This window comes from Phodopus roborovskii, unplaced genomic scaffold, assembly GCF_943737965.1.
Source record: "Phodopus roborovskii unplaced genomic scaffold, PHOROB, whole genome shotgun sequence".
Classification (NCBI taxonomy): Eukaryota; Metazoa; Chordata; class Mammalia; order Rodentia; family Cricetidae; genus Phodopus; species Phodopus roborovskii.
In genome coordinates this window covers 22,364,761-22,390,103 of record NW_026126517.1, presented here as the reverse complement: position 1 = coordinate 22,390,103, position 25,343 = coordinate 22,364,761, and the positions used below count along the sequence as shown (strand labels likewise).

At 42.5% G+C, this 25,343-nt stretch overlaps 1 protein-coding gene across 1 annotated transcript; it reads right to left on the bottom strand.

Moving 5' to 3' along the window:
* Positions 1-1,340: 1,340 nt before the first annotated feature.
* On the bottom strand, positions 1,341-24,404 carry Mpzl3 (myelin protein zero like 3). Its single transcript, XM_051197303.1, has 6 exons — positions 24,255-24,404; positions 16,778-16,944; positions 12,325-12,535; positions 10,581-10,746; positions 7,629-7,692; positions 1,341-4,035 (listed from the first exon to the last, which is right to left on the bottom strand). The coding sequence occupies exons 1-6, from the start codon at positions 24,328-24,330 to the stop codon at positions 4,009-4,011; spliced, it is 711 nt and encodes a 236-aa protein (XP_051053260.1). The 5' UTR covers positions 24,331-24,404; the 3' UTR covers positions 1,341-4,008.
* Positions 24,405-25,343: the final 939 nt, after the last annotated feature.

The following is a 25,343-nucleotide window of genomic DNA, read 5'->3' as shown; positions in this document are numbered from 1 at the left end:
ATATTCACCCCATTACCCTCTTATTTCTGCCTCTCCCCTGCTGATCCCCCTCCTCTTCCCAATTAGTCCTCTTCTTGCTTTTGTGTGTGTGCACACACGCATGCGTGTGTATATGTGAGTATGTGTACACATGTGGGTGTACATGTGAGTATATGTGTGTGCAGATGTACCTGTCTGAATGTGCATGCATGTGTGTGTGTGCACGAATGCTGGTCTTGGGCAGGTAGCCACAGCTTCTGTGTGTTCATAATTACAACGGCCATGTCATATCCAGAAACATAGCACTCCATTATCTTCTGACTTTTACATTTTTTCTGCCTCCTCTTCTGTGATGTTCCCTGAGCCTTGGAAGGGGTGGTACCAACATCCCACTCAGGACATTTATATTTTTTTTCCTAAAAGGAAGGGATGTATGCAACTTACTACAGTGACACCTGCAGGTGCCACTTCCCTTTCTGGATTACAAACTCTGCACCCAGAAGGCTCAGGTAAGGAGAAGGCAGCCTGGGATATACAGTGAGCCCCTATCTAAACGAAACAAAACAACAACAAAAATCTTGAGAGGCCTAAGGCATTTACTGAGAAATCGGCTTTTTGTAAACAAAGTACAATTAATTTAAGATGAATAAAAAGCATTTGGCTGTTTCAGATACAGCAGCTTCACTTTTTTTTTCATCTCTCTCTCTCTTATCATAGAGATGCAGCCAGGCTAATCAATCACCCGTTAGCTGCTTCCAAAGATTCCCCATGCCAGGTGCTCCAGCCCACCATGTTGCTCCATAAGTTTCCTCTGACTGTAAGGGTTCCCAGGACACAGAGAGCAAGTTGTTATCCTAGTAAACACTTTGAGTAGCTTTGCCATCCTGGGGAACAACTTAGGGCTTCCTGATGGCAAGATACCTCTCCATTTTGAGTCACTTTCAAAATAAGTGTTCTCACACACACACACACACACACACACACACACACACACACACACACATATTTACCCTTAGCTCTACTGGATTGACCTGATCCAAGCCTGGGTATGCTTGTCTTTTGGAACATGTCCTGTCCTGAAAACTATTGAATGTTTTCTTGCCTCAAGGACCATGCTGCATGGGCTGTGTGTAAATTTTTCCACTACAGTCTATTTCACACCACCAACAGTTTGCCACTTGGCTCACAAAATTTCTAGAAATTCAATCATCAGCTCCTGCTGTATTATCAGGCCACTGGATCTCTCCAGAGTCTCACAGGCACACAGCTCAGACAGTTTTCTCAATGTTGAAAACCACAGCCCCCTCTCTTTCATATGATACTTCTCTTTTTAATGTAGACAGACATGAAAAGGGTAGCAGCAAGGTGCAAAGAAGTTTATTAACTACAGTACAGTAAAGATTCCATGAGTCACAGTGTCTACAGCTTGTAGCCTCTGGCAAACAAAAAGTTTAATTTTAAAAGTCAATGAGATACAGCAGTGAAGAGTTCACCGCTGGAGTGTTTTGAGCTGTGCAATCAAATAAGAGTCTTGGTGGGCTCCATGGATCTTCTTAGAGTCTCTTCAGAACAGGAGCTCAGTAATACAATAGAACATTCTGGCTCAGGATTTGGCCTCCAGGTTTTCTGTTGCTGCAAGACACACACACACACACACACACACACACACACACACACACACACACACACACACACACGAGGGAGGGGAAACTTTCCCTACTGAAGCACCACTGCCTGACTCAGGGCAGTTAAGATGTCCCCAAGTAGCCTGAAGTAACAGGTCACAGAGGGAAAACAAAGCACTTAATAAATTCACATTTTATAACAGTTTCAAGAGACCAATGCATAAAACTCAGAAGGTGACATAACCACAATGAAAGACTTACATCTCTTCCCAGACAATGCTATAATGTCATGTGGTTTGAGATCACAGAGCAGCAAAAGGGGGAGGGGGAAGTATGAGAATGGCAACTTAGATGATATTAAAACAGTAAGTCAAACAAACAAAAACCTTTTATCTTACATTCATTTTTAAGGAAAGTGTGTTCCATAGACTGCCTTACTGCCCTTAGGACCAAAAAGCTATAGCATAAACCTTGGCATAAGAGTAAAGAAGAAACTGGGGGGCCTAAGCCTGGGATGCAGCCACAAAGCCATGGAGCAAGTAAAATTACTGACTCCCTTACAATGAAGAATTTCATTGGTCTGTCATTTAAAAGATAAAGAACCATTTCAAAACAGGGAACACAACAATGTGTGTGTGTTCATCAGGCATCAGTCACCTAACTCACCAATGTCTTAGCTAGACAAAGCTTCACAACACACTTTCAGGAAAATCCTAAGACACCAAAACTGGTCCCTCGTTTTCTTGGGATGATGGTTTAAATGGGTTCTTGTAACGTCTCTGCCACAGCAATGAAGCCCATATCATGCCCCCTCAAAACTGGATCACTCTCTTCAGGTCTCCAAGAGCTGAGTTATTTATGCTCGGTGCCAGAATGCTATCTTCTCTGTGTTGATCTGTTAGAAATGGTCTCACTGGACAACCTCAGACAACCCCATCTTTAACAAGTGGCCCAAAGAACCACGGAATCTAAGCACCAGAGATGCAGAATGCCAGTTCCTCCTCTGCCTCCTCCATGTGCTTCCATGACCAGTGGTAAATCACGGCACTTATCAGCTAATCAGATTCGTGGATCAGCAGGCTAGATTAACACACCTTCAAAGCAGCGTTAATGATCCCAGTTTCAAAAATAAGATCTTGGTGGTAAGTAGAATGACTTCTATAACATGTATAATATATAATACTAATACGGAGCCCTCCCAAGCCACTCTAGGAAGAACCATGAAGAAGACCAACAACTAAGGCTGGGGGAGGGGTCATTTGTGACTCTCACAATCAAGAAGTGAGCCCTGTCCCTTTATAGGGAGGGTTGTTTGCACACATGCTGTCAGGCCCTCCTGATAGGTCAGTTACATCTTAATGGAAAGCCTACTAGAAATTAAAATTTTAAAGAAGTTGCTACAGAAGAACGGAGGTGTGGTTTACAAGGCACTGAGAGAGGAGAAGGGAGATGCCTGCGCAATCTGACTTCCTCATCTCCAGTACCAAGAAAACAAGCTGGCAGACACAATAATGTGTCCATCACCATTGCAACTTGGAACTACAAGAAGTTCTAAACAACAACACAAGAAAAGTGGAAAGACTTAAAGCAAAGGACTGCTATTTCATAAGTCTCTCCTAAGAGCCTTCTTAACAGGCATTTCTTGCCTCTGACTTAAAAAACCAAGGAGGAAACCACAGATTAGTCAGCTATAGGAACAAAAAGTAACAGATTCTTTGGCCCCAAATGTACCTACCAAGACAAATGAGAAATACTACTGTACCTCAAAATTTGGTTCCTTAACTATAAATTAACAATGCTTTAATACTTAAGAGACCCAGTCAAAGCAAGCCTACAACTTGTGAGCCTATTGAGTCCAAAGAAATTGGGGTCAAACACTCCAGGTCACCCAGACACAGCTGATGACCATTAAACCATGGTGCATAGTGAATACTTGCAACAGCAAACACTGGCGAAGAAGCAAAGGCGACCCATCCCAAACAAGTGTATTGTTCATTGGCACATCATCAGGAAGCTACAAGCTCCACACCATTAAAAAGTACCATTTTGGCATTGCAGAGTGACAGACGTTCAGTATTCTCCTTCAGGCAACGGAAAGAAAAGAGGAACTGCATTCAAGAGTGAAGGTAAACCAAGGGGTGTGTTTCTGTCCAAGACAAGAATGTCTTTGTTCAATCAGAACGTGTTAAGGGAAGGCATGAGTCCCTTCTGGAAGTTTCTGAACGGTTTATGAACACAAAATGAACACTTCTTCAATAAATAAGTGGTCCTTAAAGTCTTCACTGGTGACCTTCAGATCCTTCTGTCCCCGCTGTCCCTGTTGTCCCCGCCAGTGGCACTCCTGGCCAGGGGAATGGGATATTTCCTGCTGTTAGACAACACTTCATCCACTGTGCACACTTCATCAGTACGCCTCTTCATAGTCTGAATCCTAGAGGGGTAAGAATGGCAGAGGTTTGTGCTCTACAACACCACAGCCAGTTACAGGTAAAGACCACGTGCAGGGGATCTCCAAATGGAAACTAGCTTGGAGTAACAATGGCGGTAATATCCCCGACAGCACCCCTAAGTTCCATGGAGCATCACAGGACCTCAATACAATGTGTCTAGCAGGCCGGTTACTGCTTTGAAGCCTCAATGGTTCTCTTTATGACTGTATTTTAGAACCTAAACACACAGAAAAGATGCTTGCTTACAGCAGAATGTACAGGACTGTCCTGGAACTCTCTCGGTAGACCTGGCTGGCCTCTAACTCACAGAGATCCGCCTGCCTCTGCCTGCCAAGCGCTGGGATTAAAGGCGTGAGCCACCATGACCAGCTTTTCTCTGATGTCCTTATGCCTTTATCTACAGCAACTATGTCCTCCTGTGGCACCTAGTGCAATTCTCTCTCTCTCAGCATCAATTTTTCTTTTTCCATTGGATCATTCACAACAGTAGAAATGTGTTCCATTTCACCCATCATAACATACAACACCCTATACCCACTGCCCTATCTCTTTGCATTCTACCTTAAAAAAGCTATTTGTAGCCAGGCATTGGTGGTGTAGGCCTTTAATCCCAGCACTCAGGAGGCAGAGGCCGGATCTCTGTGAGTTTGAGGCCAGCCTGGTCTACAGAGTGAGTGCCAGGACAGGCTCAAAAAAAAAAAAAAAAAAAAAAAAAGAAAAGAAAAGAAAAAAGCTATTTGCACTCACTTCCTCCAATGTTATCTTTGTGATAGTTCCTGCCCCTTCCCAAGTGCCTTTCTCCCTCACTATCTCAGTGGAGCTACTTTTGCCAAGGTCACAAGTAACCTCATCACTGGAACTTCTAGTTCCTGGAACATTTTCTTCCCCATCTCCCAAGATACCAAACTCTCTTGGTGGTCTTCCAACTTCAAAGGTCATTCCTTTTCATCGTTTTTTGCTAATTCCTCATTGGTTAGAAGCCTTGGAGAACTCCAGGCTCAGTCCTTTGACCTCTCCTACATATATGCACATCTATTTCCTTGATGGACATATCTCCATCAGTCTCTATCTCCTAATGGCTTGTAGATCATATCTCCAGACTAGACCTCTGTTCTGAAAATGTAACTGCCCACTGAACATTTCAAACTTAATTTGTTCAAACTCAACTCCTGATTTTACTCTTAAATCTTGCTCTGGGGCTAGAGAGATGACTTGGTAGTAAAGAGCATTCTCAGCCCTTCCAGAAGAACTGGGTTTGATTTCCAGAACTCACGTGGTGGCCCCACAACCATCTCTAACTTAATTTCCAGGGTATCTGACACCCTTTTCTGGCATCCATGTGTGTACATAGTGCACAGACACACATGCAAGCAAAATACTCAAACACAAAATAAACATCTTAAGTTGTAATTATGACGTTTTTAAATATTGCTCTAGAAAATATTGGTTCTATTCTACTAGTCACCCAAGACCCCTGGAATGATCTTTGCTTCTTATCTTTTTCTTTAAAAACAAATGCCAGAAAACTCTTCTGTCTTTACTTTCAAGCCAGAATACAGAATACAGCCACTTCTCACTATCTCTATCACAGATTTCTTTCATTTGGATTACAGCTAATGCCCACTAACTAAGCTCTCTGATCCTGCTTTGGTCCCTCACTGTCACTCTCAACACACAAGCTAGACTGATACTTTGAAAACACACATCAGTCCATAGTACTTCTCTTCAAAGCCCCTCTAATGGGATGACTCAGCCCTCTACAAGATCTAGATGCTGTACTAATTCTTTGACTCCAACAGACTTCATTCTTGCCCTCCTCTCTTGCTTTCCACACCACCTCCTTGCTGTTCCCATGAGAAAGCTGTGTGGCTAGCTGTACGTTTCTCTTATTGAGGGTGATCATAAGCATCCTACCAAACACCACAGCCCTTTAGCCATCTCTCCTTTCTCTGCTTTGTTTCTGCGATATTTATTTGCATTACATATTGCCTGGTATAGTGAGTATTTTACTTATTTTCAAAAAAAAAATGTAGGCCCCAATTTAAGAAAAGATGCTGTTTCAACTGCATGTTAGAGAGTATGAAAGAGTTTTTCAGGCAGAGAACATTTTCCTTGAGGAGAGGGAAGTTTTAAATCTTTTCACCCCTATTTTCTAAGCACCTAGAATGGCAAACACGGCATATGTCAGATGCCAATAAATAATCATTAAATGAATTAATACAAGAAATGTGGACAATAACTGCCTCTTACTTTGTGTTATCTAAGTTTTCAAACCCTGAAGATTTAAGACTAGGTCCTTTTTCATAAACTAACAACTTTTTCTCATAGCACATAGGTGCCTCAAGTTCACAGAAGTCAAAGTAATGGGAAACCTGGTGAGTGACAAGGCTGAATTCATCCAGTTCAGTGCTGAGCTTGGTAGTGAGGACAAAGAGGGTTCAGGAACAGGTGTGCTCCACATTAGATCACAAGAGGATCCTGAGGCATCTCCAGCTGCACCACATCAGGGTCTTTCCCTCTCCTTAGAACCCAGGACAGACACAAGCCTGAGTCACAGCCAGGAATGTGCCCTTTAGAGATTTAAGCCAAGATGAGAACCTGCCAATATGGGGTTTCTTGGTGATGAAAGACATCAACCAAATCACCTAAAGGCTGTACATCCTGGCTTCCTTTAAAATACTGGAGTTCAGCTGGGCAGTGGTGGCTCATGCCTTTAATCCCAACACCCAAGAGACAGAGGCAGGCGGATCTCTCTGAGTTGGAGGTCAGCCTGGTGTACAAAGCTACACGGAAAAACCCTATCTCCAAAAAAAAAAAAAAAAAATCAAAACCAGGGTTCATCAGAGAAGTTCAATTCAGGGTTCTAGTTCAGAAACTTGAAATTCCCTTGTAAAAATTCAATAGGGTTTTTTTGGTTTTTTGTTTGTTTGTTTGGCTGGTTGATTGGGTTTTTTGTTGTTGTTTGGTTGGTTGGTATGATTTTTGTTCATTTATCAGTCAGTACATTACGCAGCCCCCTTTCTTAATGTAAGAACACAGTTCTACACCCTTGAGACAAAAATTAAAATCATGGACTGATGAGAAGGCTCAGTGGGTAAAGGAGCTTGACATCAAGCCTAATGACCTGAGTTTGATCCCTGGGTCTCACATGATAAAAGGACAAAACCAAAGTCCATAAGATGTCCCCTGATTCCATGCACTTACTGTAGCATAAATAAACAAACATTTTTTTAAATGGGGACTGGAGAGATGGTTTAGCAGTTAAGAGCATTGTTGCTCTTACAGAGGATCTGAGTTCTGTTCCAAGGTCCCATATGGTGGCTCACAACCATCTGTAACTCCAGCTTCAGGCAAACACTCTTTTTTTTACCTCTGCAGACACCAGGCATACTGGTGGTACCCAAACATGCATGCATAACACCCTTTTACTTAAAAAAAAAAAAAAACTATCTAAATTTTATTTTTAAAAAAATCAACTTGAGAATTGGTAGGGGTTCCCAGAGACCCTGGCTCATACTTTCCTGTGCTGGCAGGAAGAAGAGAAAACACCAACCAGGAGAAACAGGGCACTTACCAGACACTCTGCACAACGGACACAAAGCCTGGCCACACAGTCATTGTTCTCCTCCTGGTCAGTGCTGTGGAAAGAACACAAAGTAAAACTAACTGTCACCGTCCTTAGCAAAGGGGACATTTCCAAGCTCGGGTAATGAAATCACACGAATGGTTTTATAGCTGACCCTTAAAGAGAAGCATTATGAATAAGTAATGAATAAATGTGCATGAGACATGTAGTGCATCACCCAGCAAGTGCTAGATACATAGCAGCTAGTCACCATCATTCACTCGGGAAAGGACTGAGCACCAGTCACAGCTGGAGCGCCATGCCAGGGTGGGAACAGAGGTAAAGAGGACCTGGTCTTCTGATGAGTGAGAACTGTAAGAGCTAATGTGTACTGTAATACATACAATAATGCTTTAATAGGGTGGAATTGCCATGGGCACAGGGCAGGGAGGGACCAGGACTCAAGGAGTATGATGAGAACTACACATTTAGGCTTGGTCCTGGAGGGTAAGAAAGCTTCCAGACAAACAAGAGAAGGAAGGGGGAGACTCCAGGAATGTTGGGGTCAGTAGAAAAAAATGGATGGACAAATAGATGGATGGACAGGTAGAGACAGACAGATATGCACACACACACACAAATGACTATAGTATATCTAGGAGAAAAAAACAGAAGCTGAAGATAGCTGTACTATAGAGTTAGTGGGAGCAAATGATGGAAGCAATGTGACTTGGGAACAGACCACAGAGGGTTTCATATACAGACATTGTTATTTTTTAGCCAATAATTCTTTTCATCTGTGTGTGTGTGCCTGTTTGTTACAGATTCCTTGAAAAGGAAAGTCTTTCTCCAATAAATAAACACAGACAGAAAAATTTAGACCTTCCCAAGGTTAAGACTCCCTTATCCTTAGGTTAAGAGTTCTTTCACAGACAACAGAAACATCACAGAATTGTTGTTGTATTGTTGAGGGAAGGGAGCCTCACTATGTTTCCTTGGCTGGCCTGGAACTCAAGTGCTGGGATTAAAGGTGTGTGTCTCATGCCAGCTACTGAGATCTAATGAACAATTCTGTTCCTTTTAAAAAGTAAATCTGGTCCCAGCACTCAGGAGGCAGAGACAAGCAGATCTCTGTGAGTTCAAGGCCAGCCTAGTCTACAGAATGAGTTCCAGAACAGTCTCCAAAGCTACACAGAGAAACCCTGTCTCAAACAAACAAACAAACTGTAAGGGGGAAAGGCCAGCCAAAGAAATACACCCAAAACAAAGTAAAAGGAACACACTTTGGTCCTGCAACCAGAGCAACAGAAGTGCACCCTGACCCTGAAACCAGTGCCAACAAAACACACTTTGGCCCAAGAGTCAGATTAGAGCCAAAAGGCTAAAAGGACCAGTGAAAGAAACACACTTTAGCCCTGAAACCAGAGCCAAATCTGACCCTGAAGCTGAGCAGAAAAGCAAAAAAAAAAAAAAAATCCCTGAGAATGAAAACCAGCCAATCTGAGCTCAGGGACTGAAATCTGACCAACCCCATCCTAGAAATCTCAGAAAAATTCTGCCCCTAAGAAGCCCTATATAAATCCTGTGTCTGTTCAGCTTGTGGTTGTCTGTCTGTCTTCTTCCACCCTGGCTGAGGCAGCCACTCTCCTGGATTCTTCCCTCCCAATAAATTGCTTCATTGAGGTTTGGGTGAGAGCTTTTGCTAGAATGAAGCACTTTTTGCTGGAGCCAGAGAGGAGCACTGAGCTGAGCAGGGCTGTAACATTTTTGCTGGGGAAACTTTAGTTGTTATACTCTGGGGAACTGTAACAACTTTGCCCAGAACCCTTCTGTGCCAGAGCAGCGCTGATACACTAGGGAAGCCTTTCCCTGAAGCAGGGCTTTAAACTGCTATGCTTACTGTGACTGGTGGTATTCCTTGCCACAGGTCACAGTAATACTTTCCATCCCAGCTGTAACACCCAGTATTCTGTGGCTCCTGAGTCAGAATCCCTTTCCATCCTAGCCACAACACTTATATAACACTTATAAACAACAAAAAAGTAAAACTGTTCCTGGAAAACCACTGGGTTGTGACTGCCCATTGGCAGAATGGTGATTAATAAGTAATAATGCTTTTGATAACTGTGATGGTTTGAATAAGAAGACCTTCATAGGCTCATATATTTGAATGCTTCTTCACCAGGAAGTAGAACTCTTTGATAGAATTAAAAGGATTAGGAGGTATGGCCTTGTGGGCAGAAGTGTAGAAGTGTGTCACTGGGGTGAGCTTTAAGGTTTCAAAAGCCCATGCTAGGCTCAATCTCTCTCTCTCTCTCTCTCTCTCTCTCTCGCTCCCTCCCTCTCTCTCTTTCCCTCCCTCCCCAGATTAGGATGTAGCTCTCAGCTACTTTTTCAGTACCATGCCTACTGCCATGCTCCCCACCATGATGATAATGGATTAAGCAACTATAAGCCAGCCCCCAATTAAATGATTTCCATTGTTAGAGAAGCAGTGCTCATGGTGTCTCCTCACAGCACCAAAACAGTGACTAAGGCAGTAACCACATCCATTTACCCCTTTCAGAGTATCTGCTGACCAAGAACCACACATGCTTATTTAAATTTCCTTTGCCCTTCAGGGTTATTCTCAAAACTTCCTTCATTGCTCACACATATACTGCTGGGAAACGAGACATATGGTTAAAATGTATGTACAGAGCCACAGCACTGTACACTGTGGTTCCTGAAGCAGAAGCTCCCGGTCACTCCCCTGCCTCTGTGTCAATGCCCACAATGTCACTCTAATCTTCCCTTGGTACCCTCATAGAACCATTCCATTTGGAATGAAATTTCACCCCTGGTGCTAACTTCAGCCTGGGAGGGAAAGTGTGTGGATGCAGAGTTCAGGTGCTGCCCCCCAGGCAGTGCAGGCCTACAAAAAGGATGGGGCTCACTGTTGGGGGCTCCAGCGGGACTTACTCATCGGAAACTTCAATGGAAGACTTCTTATAGCTAGACCTGCTCCTCTTCTTTGCCCCCGTTGCTTTCCTCCCCATTCTCACCAGCAGCAGAATGACCACCACTGCTGAGGGGATGAAGACCAGGATGGAGAGAAGGGCCACAGAGGACAGCATGGTGCCAAAACCTGCAGAAAAAACAGAGAGAGGACTGTGCACCTGCAGCCTTTGACTTCAGGTCAAGCCCAGACCTCTTCTGATCCCTGTCTTTGCTCATGCTTCTAATTACAAAAGGAATAAATACATCACAGGAAATATAAAAAATACAAGAAGCAAAACATGTACACATAATCCCATCACCCAGGAGTAATACATTGCAGTCTACCAATTCATTCTTCTTTCCAGGAATCTAAAAGCACATATGGGATGGGATGCATGTAAAAGCAGAGTCCTATTTGATGTGACTAAAAAGGTCCTGATTATAAATACCTTTCAAGCTGGGCGTGGTGGCACACACCTTCAATCACAGCACTGGAAGGCAGAGGCAGGCAATCTCCATGAATCCAAGGCCAGTCTGGTGGTTTACAAAGTAAATTCTAGGACAGCCAGAGCTACATACTGTAGTTCTGTCCAAAAACAAAAACAAGCATTCTGACTATTATACAAAGTACTCTACCATACTGAATCAATTAGCAAATCAATCCTCTAACTTTAAACATTCAAGTTATTTCAAATTCTTTGACTGTACAAGTCATATTAGAATGACCACTCATATATAATATATATAATATATATATATATATATGTATATATATATATATATATATATATAAATCCAAATGTTTAGCTCTGTATCTTAAGGTAAAATTTTAAAGTAGAATTGTAGGGAATACATTTTTAAGGGAACATGATTTAAGAAGTGTGACTTCTACTACTAAACTGCCTTCTAGAAAAATGAAATCTATGATTATTTAAACTTGCAATGGGTTATCGTCAAACCAGATGGTGATGATGAAAAGGAAAAAGGTGAGGAGGGAGGGGGAGAGGGAAACGGAGGAGAAAGGGGAGGCAGGCAGGGCAAGAGGAAATAAAGGAGGGAGGGAAGCCCCGAGAAATGGCAATTATAATGACTCATGATGTGCCTCCACGTCTTTGACTCAAAGCCAGTGTCAAGCTCAAATAACCACATGGTAGTCATCAGAGTGATATTTTGGGGGAAAATATCATTCATAACCTCATCTCCAGAGGAGAAGGAAACTGCTGGTCTTTGTAGCATAAAAGAAACGTAATGCTGCCCATTCTTAGAGGGAGCACCCTTTATACAAACAGTCCCATAACTGCAGCATGAACCCAACAGGACAACTGCAATGACCTCTACATTACACAGCATTAATTATGGGGGGGGGGATTGCTCAGCATTCCACAAGACATTTGGTCACTTGAAAATACAATGAAGAAGGCAATGCTAAAAATATGACTACATTGGAAGAGAATATTCCATTTTCAAAATTAAAACTGAGATAGCTCAGCCAATAAAGGCTGTTTCCGCCGACTCCTACAAGCTGTCTTGTGACCTCCAGACACACACTGTACCATGTATGCCCACACACCAACAGATACAAAATAAATAAGTGTTTTAAAATTCAATCTTAACAGGCATGTGAAGGCAACAATTTTGACACAGTGATCCTCTAAGCCAACTGGTAAGTTCCAAAAAACACTGGACAAGTCACAGCACTGTAGGAGCCTGGCAGTGAGCTGCTTACCCCGTTCTGTGACTGTGAGCTCTGTCAGGGGGATATTGTGATACACATCTGGAGGGTTCTTCACGGCACAGCTGAACGTCCCATTGTCCTTTAGCGTGGGATTGCTGATACTGATGGATGCATCCCCTTTGTACACATTTCCAACCCAGGAAATCCGGTCTCGGAAGGTTCCCGCTGTAGTTGGGTACTGGAAAGACTGGTAATGAAAAATCTAAGAAAGCAATAACCACCAAATGTTAACTTGGAAAATGCAATGAAATGAAAGCCTGAGTAGACCCAAAGTTAAAAGGAATTGTAAAAAAGAGTTTTATTTTCCCTCCAGTTGGTTTTTAATGTTTTTCTCACCGCTCTCTTAGAAAGACAGGTTAATAAAACTGATCCAAAAAAAAAAAAGATTGATGAGAGAGCCCTGGGATCTCAACCTTTAGATCTTTTCTATGGCTGGAGACATGGCTGAGGGGCTAAGAGCATTGTCTATCCAGAAGACCTGAGGGCAGTTCCCAGCACCCACATCACAACCACCTGTAACTTCAACTCCAGGGGATTCCACACTTCTGGCCTCTGAGGGTACCATCATATGTTACAACACACACACACACACACACACACACACACACACACACAAAGAGAGAGATTGAAGCAAGAACTTTCTTAATTCTTCCTAAAGCCCCCAGGTAATGACTCTCAAGCAGGGGTAATTTCACTCTCCACAAAGCATTTGACAATGAGGACAGATCCCCCCCCCCAGTTTTAAATTGTATTTATTTATTTCTAACTGACAAATAATAATTGGGTATATTTATGAAACACAATGTGACTTTTTTGTGTGGTGCTGAGTGAGACTTGAACCCTAGGCCTTTTACATGCTAAGCTCTACCACGAAGCTACATCTTGCATCTATTTTTGTTTTTGAGGAACTGCCATACCATTTTCTAAATTACATTAGTAATTTATATTAGTAAATTTCCCTTTTTTCCAACCTGTACTGATCCTTATTGTAATGTGTCTTTTTATCTTTATTGTTTTTCATTATGCATGCATGTGTATGTGTGTGTGCATGCACATGAGTGTAGGTGCCCACAGAGGCCAGGTGCCCCTGGAGATGGAGTTACAGGCTACTGTCAGCCACCCCAACATGGTGCTAGGAACCAAATTCAGGTCCTCAGCAAGAGCAGTGTATACTCTTAACCTCTGAGCCATCTCTCCAGCCCCATAATTAGCTTATTTTATAATAGCTTTTCTTGGTAGTCTGTGAGGTGATATCTCATTACTGTTTTGTTTCTATTTCCTTTATAATTGAAGGCACTGAGATTTTTTCATATACTTGATTACTGATACTGCTTCTTTTGAGAAATGTCTGCTCAGATCTTCTGCCTACTGCTTAATCAGGTTGTTTGTTTCCTTAGTGCACTTTGCTTGTTGCAACTGGGGTGGGGGGTTGCTTCAGGCTAGTAGGTAGAAGTCAAGGGCGCTGCGTTAGACAATCCCAGAGGCTTGATGTCAATAGCATCAAAGTAGGAAAACTGTACTCTAGAGTAACACCCAATGTTTGCTTATCATGGTTTGCAAATGACTTTCACTGTTTACTCACTTGGCCCTTATAACATCACCAAAGCATATGAGGCAGGTGTAACTACCCCGAACATAACAGGTGTAACTATTCCAAACTTAACAGGTGTAACTATTTTGAAAACAGGAAGAGAAATGGGACCCAAATCAAAGCATTAAATGAGTACTCAAAAGCACACAATTACCAAGTGACAAAAGGGAGATTTTTCATCTTCAAAATCACTGGGCAGGCATAATACAATCCAATCTCTCTGGGGTTCTCTCCCATGGCAGCTAATACAAGCCCACAGCAAATGCCTGGTAAGCACGCAGGGAATATCTGCTGTACTAAGGTGAGACTGCTTTGGACTTGGTCACCAAAAGCACATAGTTATGCCTGAAGGTGTGACAGGCAGGTATGACAATCAATATGACTCTTATGCAAGACAGGAGGCTTCCCTCTTTCTTTGTTTACTTGGTACCTGCCCACTTAGGACACCAGGAGTGTCCAACCACCAAATTGCCCAATTTTGAAGAGCTATTCTTCAGAGAAGATGCTGAATCATTCACTGGTTAATTTCATCAAGAATCCAGTCCCCAGATACTTAGCACACACCCCCATGTTCCAGGTGTGTGAAGGAACAGGATACAATGGGCACCCCACAGGCATGGCCTCTGTTCTCATGGAGCTTTCATTTTGATAAACAGAGATGCTAAGAACTGACATAATTGTGACAAGTGTTCCAAAGGGGGAGACAGAGGAGGTCTACACATGATTGTGTGTGCCTGTATGCCCAGTGCTCATGCGGCTGAGGCAGGAGGAGTCCTGTGAATATGAGCCCAGCCTGGGTTATACACCAAGTTCAAGAACAGACTGGAGTACAGAGCAACAAACCTGTCAACAAAAAACATCCATCATAGGGATGAAAAGCTTAAAATTTCCTCACTGACAAAACAAAGCCTGCTGTGTACCTTCCAGGTTAGTCTAACTCATGTTAAATTAGTGACCCACAATCCTTGCTCCTTGGTAGCCTGACAAGCTAACCACTTCTCCAAAATCTTGAGTTACAAGATTCCTAAATGCCATTGATTCCAACTCAGACGAGCTTGCTGCTCTCTGACTAGGTTCACAGAACAGTACTCTAGGAGAAGTGCTGTCTGCATATAAGGTTTCTGACCCAAGAAGCTCCCTACTGCTCGCTCTGTCCTACTTTTGGACAAGGAAGCAGAGCCAAATAAGGTCAGCCATGGCCTCCTGACAAGTCAGAATAAAGTGAGCTATTTTAAATCTAAAGAGACAGAACCTTGACTCCAGTCTTGTCTCCTTCACCACTGGTACCTGACCCACTCCACACCATGGTACTCAGTAACAGCTCCTAATGCACAATTCAAAGCACACTAAGATGAAAGGCAATTTTTCTTCCAATGGAGGAAAACAGAATAAAGGACACTTCCTAAAAATCCAGTCTAGGGACAGTGAGATGGCTCAGTGAGTAAAGGCACTGTGCCAGTGAGCCCGGAGGCCTGAGGATCCTCAGGATCCAAGCGGTGGAAGGAAAGAACTGGATTCTGCAAGTTGTCCTCTGACCTTCATATACTCAAAGTAGTATGCATACACAAATAAATAAATAAGTAAAATAAAAAGAAAGTAAATCTAATTTACTATGCCTATGACATTCACATTTTTAAGATTACTTTATTTTATATGCATGGATGTTTTCCCTGCATGTATGTCAGTATGTTAGTGCATGCCTAGTACCCAGGAAGGTCAGAACAGGGCATCTAATTCCCTTGGAATTGGAGTTACAGCAGTTTGTAAGCCAGAATTTGGGTGCTTGAAATTGAACCCAGATCCTCTGAAAGAGCAGTCAGTATGCTTAACTGCTGAGCCATCTCTCCAGCCCCAACATTCAAATAGATCCTTAAATAGCACCCATCCTGAACCAAGGCAACTGATGGAACTATAAAGAGAAAGGGTTTTTACAGCATTGTAATCTCTAATTAAACAACCATAATGAGACCTGAACCATAAACGTGTTTTATATGTGTGACTAAAGTATATTGCTTCTAATATTGCATGACCATCTGTCACCAATGACATCTGTCACCAATACTAGGTGCCACTGTTTCCTTCAAAGGCAGCCACATAAATCACTGCAGACGTTTACACGGCCAGAGGAGAAGCCAAGATAAATCTAGAATGTGGGATTCTCAGACAGACATGCCCACAGAGACAGCAGGGAGGGAGTAGCTTTCAGAGAAAGGATGTCAGTGACGTGAGTGGGGAATTTCTCTAGCCCACGTCCTGGAGATGCCCTTTTTTAGTATATCAGATTTAAAACAAAGCTGTAACGCCATACAGAAGGAAACAACAAGGCAACCAAATTTAACCACGTTTCCTCTTGGTTTCTGACCATTTTCTTCCTCGGAGATAACGTGCAAGAGTCTTACATAGCAGAGCAAAATGCTCAGTGTGATTAAACAAATATGAAAGGGCAGAAGCCTGGCTCACTTCAAAGACCTAATTATTTTTATTTCATTTTCTAAATTTAACTGTAGTGGGGGGGTGCAAGGGGGTGTATTGTCGGAGCACTAGTGCTATGGTTTACATGTAGAAATCAGAGGACAACTTTTGAGTTAGCTCTCTTCTACCCCCATGGGATTCAGGAATCGAACTCAGGTCATCAGGCTTGCAGAGCAGGAAAAGTCTTTCTTCCCTGAACTAGGACACCCGATCCGCTTTCTTTCTTTTTTTTTTAAGTGTAGATCAAGCTGGCCTCAAACCTGCTGTGTTGCTGAGGATGGCCTTCAATTCCTGGTCTTCCTGCCTCACCAATGCTGAAATTGCAGGTGTGTGCCACCATGCTAGGCACTCAAAGAAACATTCTAGAAAGTCTACACTTACAGATTCTGTGCGACTGCTGCTGGGGGGGCGGTATGTCCAGTCTATGGTCAGTTTGTCAGTGACATCTGAAGATGACTTGAAGGTGCACTTCAACTTGATCTTTTCTCCAACATATCCTCGGACGTGTGCATCTGCACTTATCTCCAAAGAAAGGACGGTATGTACACCTAATGGAACCAAGCCCAAATGTGAGTGAACACTATAGATGCTTTGTATCATTTTTAGGGATTTCCCCAAAATGCCAGAGCCACCAATGTATTTTCAGACAAATCTATGAGGAGCAAGGAGCTATGATCCATTAATCTTTAATAACATCTTTAGCATTTTATAGTCTTAAATCATAGTAAATAGTTGAGTAAAAGTTAAAACCTAATCACACAAGCATTTTCCCAAACACAGGCTCGAGGAAGGGTTGCCATAGTAACTAAAAAGACAACAATAACCACTTTTTCTTATGCCCTCCCCGATACCCCCTCACCCACATGTGCTCCAGAAATACAGCAGGTTTTATAAGGTCTAAGAGACTCAAGCAGTGCTGGCTCACGCCTTTAATCCCAGCACTCGGGAGGCAGAGGCAGGTGGATGTCTGTGAGTTCAAGGCCAGACTGGTATACAGAGCAAGTTCCAGACAGCCAAGAACAGCTAAGGCTATACAGAGAAACCTTGTCTTGAAAAAACAAAAACAAACAAACAAACAAAAAGAGAGAGACTCAACCAAACACAATATCATGACAGCATGATCATGATAAAACTACTAGCATTCCAACCAGTACCAAAATGAGGATAGAAAATACAAATAGGAAATTTATGTTTTAAACTGTCCTGAAGGGTTACATCTAATTTTCACCTCCTCCAGCTCTTTTTGTAAGAATCATTTTTATTCTCTTTCATTATGTGTATATATGTGTACGGGAACATCCACACAAAGCTGATACCAATGGAGGTAAGGGGCATTATCCCCTAGAGCTGGAGTTACAAGTGTTTGTGAGCCATGTGGCTACTGGGAACTGAACTCTGGTCCTCTGGAAAAACAGTAAGTGCTCTAAACTGCTAGCCCTTCTCCCTAACACCTCTTTCCTCCTCTTCTTCTTCCTCTCCTTCCTTTCCTCCTCCTCCTTGAGACAGGGCTTTCTATGCAGTAGCCAAGTCTGGCCTAAATTCACAGTCTTCCTGACTCAACCTTCAAGACCTAGGATTACAGGCATGTACCACCACACCCAGCTAGGCTTCCTCTCAAAGCTGGCTAGTGAATCATATACCTATTAAAAGTAAATTATGGAGGACTGGCTGGAGGTGTAGTTCAATGGCAGAGCACCTACCTCAACTTGGAAGATCCTAGGTTGTATACTCAGGGAAAGAAAGAAAGGAAGAGAGAGACAGAAAGAGAGAGGGAGAGACAGAGAGAGGGGGAGGGAGGGAGAGAAAAATGGAGAAGGGGGAGGAGGAGAGAAAGAGAGAGAGAGAGAGAGAGAGAGAGAGAGAGAGAGAGAGAGAACCTGGCACTTTCTTCCAACTATATGCTGTTGAGAAAGCAGTGAATAAAAATGTATCTCCCAGTGGAGAGCATTGTTTTAGGAAATTAAAACACTATCCTTTGGTTTTCCTGCTTCCTTCTCTACCTCACTAATCTACAAGGGCAAAAGGCATAGCAAGATTTCAGAAAAGAGCAAATCATCCACACCCTGCCCCAAAATCCAGTGGTCTTTCTGACACAGGCAGGATGTTGTAATGATTGAACACAAAGATGCCTAAGCCAGAATATTTGAGTTCAAACTCCAGCCCTATTGCTGGCTCTGAGCAGCTCAACCAGTTACCTTATTCCTTTAGTTTGCTCATCCTGGCAGAAACAGGGCTTACCTCTAGGTCAGTGTGAGGATTAAATAAGTTAAAACACATACAACACCCAGAAAGCCTACCTACCTTGAGCAAACACCCCAGGCCTGCTGACATCACCTCCTCTCTCTCCTACAGGCTCTCAACTTTTCCTACGATGGCATATCTGAGTCATTGTCCCAGTACCTTTACCTCTGACAGCTTTGAATCATTTTCTCACTCATCTCTGGACAATCTAGTCTGGTCACATTCCTCCTGAAAGGAGGAGAACAAGACAGCTCACTAATAAGGCCTTTAATAAGAATCCAACCCATCTCACATATGATGGCCATCTGGGTCCTTACATAGTATCCTTTTTCGACTGCCATGCTAAACGTGTCATTTCTTGTGTGCCTTTGTAAATGTTCATTCCTGTGCCAGAAAAAGCCTTCATTCTCAGGCCTTCAATCACTCCCAACAGACACATCAACGTAAAGAAAAATCCTAGTAGCACTAGAGATTCAGATCTAAAACCAGAAAGGCAGAATAAACCCACAAATTACATAGGGTCCTCATCCTGTGTTTTCAGCCTAAAACATAAGTACAATATAGAGCTTAAAGGGATAAATTTGAACTTAGACAGAACGGCACAATTTCTAGCCCATCTTATTTCTGGCTGTCAGATCTTTGCCGCAGTTCCCTAACCTGCTCAGGCTTCAATTGCTCCATTGGTGAATGAAAAGAATAATCCTCCTAGGATCACTGTGAACATCCAATAGACTTGAAACATATACAGGCCTGGATACAGTTCTAGTTGAACGTGTGAAGCCCTGTGTTCTCTTCCTAGTGCCACAATAAATAAGTGAGCAAATAAATACATACATACAGAATACTTAGTAGGGCTCTCAAGATAAAAACTTTTTAACAAATATTAGCAATTATTATTATTATTAAACACATACTAAAGATTCTGAACTAATTTCCTGCTGGGCCGTGAATTAAAATCTAAACAGGAATAGTCTGTCTCAGACACCTGCTAACTACCCATCCTACCCGTTTCACTATGGCTGGACTGTCCAGTAATTTCCCAAAGACACTGTGTCCTTTCATGTCTCCATGCTTCTCTTTGAACATATCTTTGTCTAGAAGGATCTCATCATTCCTACTACCCTGCCAGAGTTGTCCCCACCACATTCCAACATTCACACACCTTCCTCATAGCTCAGATATCAGCCTACATTGTGACAACCAAATTCCCTGAAGCTCTTTGCTCTTGCTCTGAAGCTCCCATCATACAATACTACATGGGTCATGACTACACCTGATTTAGAAAGGTCGTTTCCTCCACAAAATGCAAGCACCACCAGGGCAAAACTTCAGAGGGAAGAAGGCAGGCAGAGAGACACTGGGAGAGTCACCATGATTTCTAGTGCAAGGACAACGTGTTTGCCGCTCACGCATACCATCCCCATCAGCTTCTTCATGGGACTTTCAACACTTCTCTGGATGCTTCTGTCTGAACCCATTCTTGATAACCACTTCTAGACTGGATACCCAGATGTATAGATAGCCTCCATAAGAAATGAATGCCGGAAGGAAAGAATGTCTCAAAAATGACTCTCGGTTTCTACTTAGAAAAGCCACTCACTCAAAGAGGAAAACCAGGCTTGTGGGGGAGGGGTGTGAGTCCAATTCCTGATAAGTTTAGATGTCTTCAATACCTAAGGGATAATGCCAAAAAAGAACCATAAATCAGGGGTCAGCAATCTACGACCATGACTCAAATGGGAGCAAATGACTCTCGTGAGAAGGGAGTAATCTCATAATAATTAGAGTAACCCTGCTCTCAGCCCTGCAGGTAACCAGATTGTTCAATCAATCACTTGTGGTCTCCCAGCAAAAAGCTAAAACATTTCAACATCCTTATGTAAACAGAGTTCTATTAGAATGCAACTACACTGGTTTGTTTGTGGCTGCTTTTGCACCGTTGGCAGAGACTCAGAAGATGCAGCAGAGAACAGGTGCCCGCACAGTACAAATGTTCACTCTCGTTCCATTTTTGGAAATATTTGCCAATATCTGCGTTAGAGCTAAGACAAGATCTGGGTTAGAGTTAGAAAACAGAACCTCAAGGCAGGCAGTGGTGGTGCACACCTTTAATCCCAGCACTAGGAAGGCAAAGGCAGGCGGATCTTTGTGAGTTCAAGGCCAGCCTGGTCTACAGAGTGAGTTCCAGGACAGCTAGGGCTGTTATACAGAAAAACCTTATATCAAAAAACAAAAATAAACAAAACCCCAAAATAACAACAACAACAAAATCAGAACCTCCAGCCAGCTCTCCACAGTCTTATTCTGTCTCTGTTTCTGTGTCTTTCTCTTCATCCCTCCCTGTCTCTTCCCTTCCCCTCTGACTCTTCCTCCTCCTCCCTCCACATATCTCCTTCCCCTTCCCTTCTCTTCAGTCCTCCTTCCCTCTCCATGTTCTATCAACTCCCTTCTTAAAAACCTTTCCAACCCTATGCTACACTCATTCCAATTCCCCCATTTTAGCATAACATCCTTTCAGATATTTAACTTTTGTTTTGTTCCTTGAGACAGGATCATGCTATGTAGCCAAGCTAGGCTGGCCTGCAACACCCTATCCTCCTACCTCAGCATCTCCAGTGATAGGATCAACATGCTCTGGTTTGATATTTATTCTGGCCAAATAAAAACTTGTACTCATAAAAACTTAAAAAAAAATGGAGGCTAGAAAAATAAAACCACATTCTAATGTAAATAATTTTGGAGATGGTAGAATTAAGCATGACAAAACCAAGCCCCTAATTTTATACATCCATTTTTTCCAAAATGTAAATCTCCCCATCTTGAATTTACATGGTACTTGCACTTACATGAAAAAGAGAAAGGTGTAATACTGGGTTGGCTTTCTGTCATTATTGCTTCCTCCTCCTCCCTTCCCTTCTTCTCTTGGTTTTGTTTGGTTGGTTGGTTTGGGTTTTTGTTGTTGTTTTCTTTTTCTTTTTTCTTTTCTTTTTTTTCAGTGAGGGTCTCACATTTCTCAGGTTAGATTCACATTTGCTAAGATAACCTTGAACTTCTCATCCTCCTTCCTCCGGCTTCCTAGTTCTAGGACTACAGGTACACACCATCATACCCTGTTTTTGCAATGCTGGGGAGTGAATCCAAGGTTTCACCCAAGCCAGGCAAACACTCTACCAGCTGAGCTACATGCCCAGGCCCCAGTCTATCATTTCTATATACTTAGCACACTGAAATGAGCACCTTACAACTTAAGGTCAACTCAAACAAGATAACAATTTAAGGGGTTCTAACTTTGAAGAGGGACAACACATAGATACTTGTGGGAAAGCAAAGCCTATCACATACGATTCAAACGAGACACAACAAACAAACAAACAAATGGTGCACTGAAAACATGCTAGTCACAGTGAGAAGAGCTAGTCACAAAGGGCACACCTGGTTTACTTTGTAAGAAATGCCCAGAATAGACAAAGACATAAGTAAAGGCAGTAAACTATGGTTTCCAGAGCCTGTGGGAAGGTAGGAATGGGTATGGGATTTTTGTTAGGGTGATGGAAAACATTCTAAAATAGGTTGTAATGATGATTGTATAACTGGATATTTAATAGATGAATAAGCATGTGAGCTACATACCAAGAAGTGTGTGCTTTTTTTAAAAAAAGACCTTTATTTTTATTTTATGTATCTAAGTGTTCTTCCTGAATGTATACCTATGCTGAACTCCTAGTGTCCTTGGAGGCCACAGAGGGCATCTGAGTTCCTGGGATTGGAATCACAAACCATTACAAGCCACTATCTGGTTGCTGGGAATCAAACCAGAGTCTGTGGAACACCAACAAGTGGCCTTAACTGCTGAACCATTTCTTCAGCCCCCTTGGTTGATTGACTGGTTGACTGGTTGGTTTTTAAGGCAAAATATAAAACTATCCCAGAAGACTTGGAGGAGTGGCAGCGGAATGCAAATCTATTCAAGACGTACCCAGAGATCAATAACTTTAAAACCATCATTAGAATGTGTGCACATAGCCAGGCAGTGGTGGCACATGTCTCTAATCTCAGCACTTGGAGGCAGAGGCAGATGGATCTTTGTGAGTTTGAGGCCAGCCTGGTCTACAAGAGCTAGTTCCAGGACAGGCTCCAAAGCCACAGAGAAACCCTGTCTCAAAAAACAAAAATAATAAAATTATATATATCCCCCCCCCCCTTAGAGGCAACTTTGTTAATTAAGTTGGTTCTCTCCTTCTACCTGTATGTAGGTTCTGGAGAGGGAACCAGATCCTCAGGCTTACATGGCAAGCACCTTAACCCACTGATCCATCTCACCAGTCCCCCCAAATTAATTTATGTTTGAACAATTTTTCTGCTAGATTTAACACCTGCTTTTCTATGTGAAGTGACACTAGGTTTACAAAAAAAAAACACTATTTCTAGAATTTTTTTTCTCAATGGGGGTGGTATTTGAGCATTTCTACCCCAACACCTATGTTGTATATATATGAGAGAGAGAGGGAGAGAGACAGAGAGAGAGAATGTTTATCTAAAGTGACAGTAGGCCTACTCTATTGCAAAAAGAACTTGGATGAAAAACTGGATACTTATGATGACACAGGTGGCTGGGAGGAATCAGGGAGTGTGCTGGCAGCGTGAAGATTAGTCACCAGATAAATGAAAACCTCCTCACCTTACCTGATGAGACTGGCCGCCTAAATGTGTTCATATTTACACAATATTAAAGACCCCTTTCAGAAATGCCCATTATTTGCTGGGAGATGATACAATTCATTCTAATTCTAGCTATACTAGCATTTTATTTCTTAGGGAAAAAACACACAGAGAGAAAAAATAATCAGAAAATATATTTTCTCATCAAAATGAAGCTAATTAGTTTGGATTGAAATTTATAAATTTGGAATAATATGAAAGCAAAATTACCCAAATCTTACAATACAGTCATTATGTTAACACTATACTTCCGACGACAGTTAAAGATTAGAATTTCAAAAGAACTCCTGTGACTTTTCTTGTGCTTTAGAATGTTTACAAAGTGCTAAGGTAGTTTTTTTCAACAATGTGCCTGCTATAAGAAAAATCACACTTCTCTAAAATGTTTTATTTCATAACTCCTGAAAAAAAGTTGCCAAATTACGATTTTCCTTCCTTCCCTTCCCGCCCCTTTCTTTCTCTTTTTCTCTAGCCCTTACAATCATGATTGTGTCTCTCAATATAACTGGGACATACAGAACTGCCCATTTCTGACTAGGGTGTTAACAGCAGTGCAGAACCCAGGCAGACAATCACTGATAATCTCATACAAGAACCGTGAGTGTCCGCAAAGCCTGAGCTCGCTGAGGTTTCATCCGATCGCGGCATCAGCAAGGCAGGGTCAAGTCAGTCACACGAGGTGGTCAGGCGCTGAGAGCCCCGAGACCGACCCGGGACCAACTCTCCGCAGTCGGTGGTGCCAGCCGGGAGAGAACAGCCTCCCACATTCCCTCCCTTCCCAGAAACCGAGCGGGGGTGGGGGGGAGGTTCCTGAGACCCCCAACCCGGAACCGGAAGAGCGACCTTCTTTCCTGACCCCCTAAGCCGGAAGTGGAGCCCAGCCAGCTGGCGCACTTACCCTGGACAAATAGAATGCTTAGCAGTGGAAAGAGAGCGCAGCCACGGCCTCCTGCTGCTCCTCTTGGCTGCTGCATCCCGACAGCTCTAACGACACTTACACACCTTGTTTACAGCTCCCGGGGATCACGCAGGTGGTACCGGAAGTGACGTCATCCCGGGAGCCACCTTTGAAATGGCTATCCGGATTTACCTCGGGGACAAGGCTTGTTACCAGAATCCTACCTGTTTTCCTGATCAGCAATTCTTTGACTTTCCAGAAGGATTTGATTGCTCTCTTCTACTTCAAATTGACTACAGACTTTAAGGAAACAATTTTATTTTTATGGAATTCTTCAAGACCAGGCTTGATCTTCTGACTAACCCATAAATTCTATCTCATAGTGTCAAAATTGAACCTTCACCATAGAGTCTCATACATTTGAAGTTCAAGGATACATAGGCAAGCATACAGGTTCAAAATAAATAAATCTTTATTGGGCCCTCTGGTAAGTATTTGCAAGCCTCATCGTTCCTCTTCCTTTTAATGTAGCCATTACATCATCCAGAATTAGATGCTTATTAAACTACTGCGGTGACAGTGATGAAATCATTACAGAGTATATTCGAGGTGAAAGGGAACTAGGTTATGTGTATCGATGCATTGCAAAAGTAAGAATATTATTTCACAATAGTGGACGTTCAATGAGGTCTGACATCCTCTGGAAAAAGATGGTACAGTACCCTACTTGACTACTGTAGTCACCCAAGTCTCCTGAAGCCACTATGGTCAATGAAAGTACAATGGGAACAAAAAGCTTCAACTTACAGAAGTATTTCCTAACTGTTTCATCTGGTATACTTTACTAGACTTGAAAGTTGGAGGTTTTTTTCTATGAAGAGAATAAGAGTAGAAAAACTAGTATCATTGCTTCTTAAGTCCCCAAACTAACCCAGACAGGGTGGCAAAAATCTGTAGACTCAGGATCTGCAACACTAAGGCAGGAGAACCAAGATTAACTGTGCTTCATAGTAAGACCCTGGTGAAGGTTAGGGTTAGACTCAAGAATCTTCCCATTTCCAAGCTCTCCAAAGCAACGTGAGGAACTTA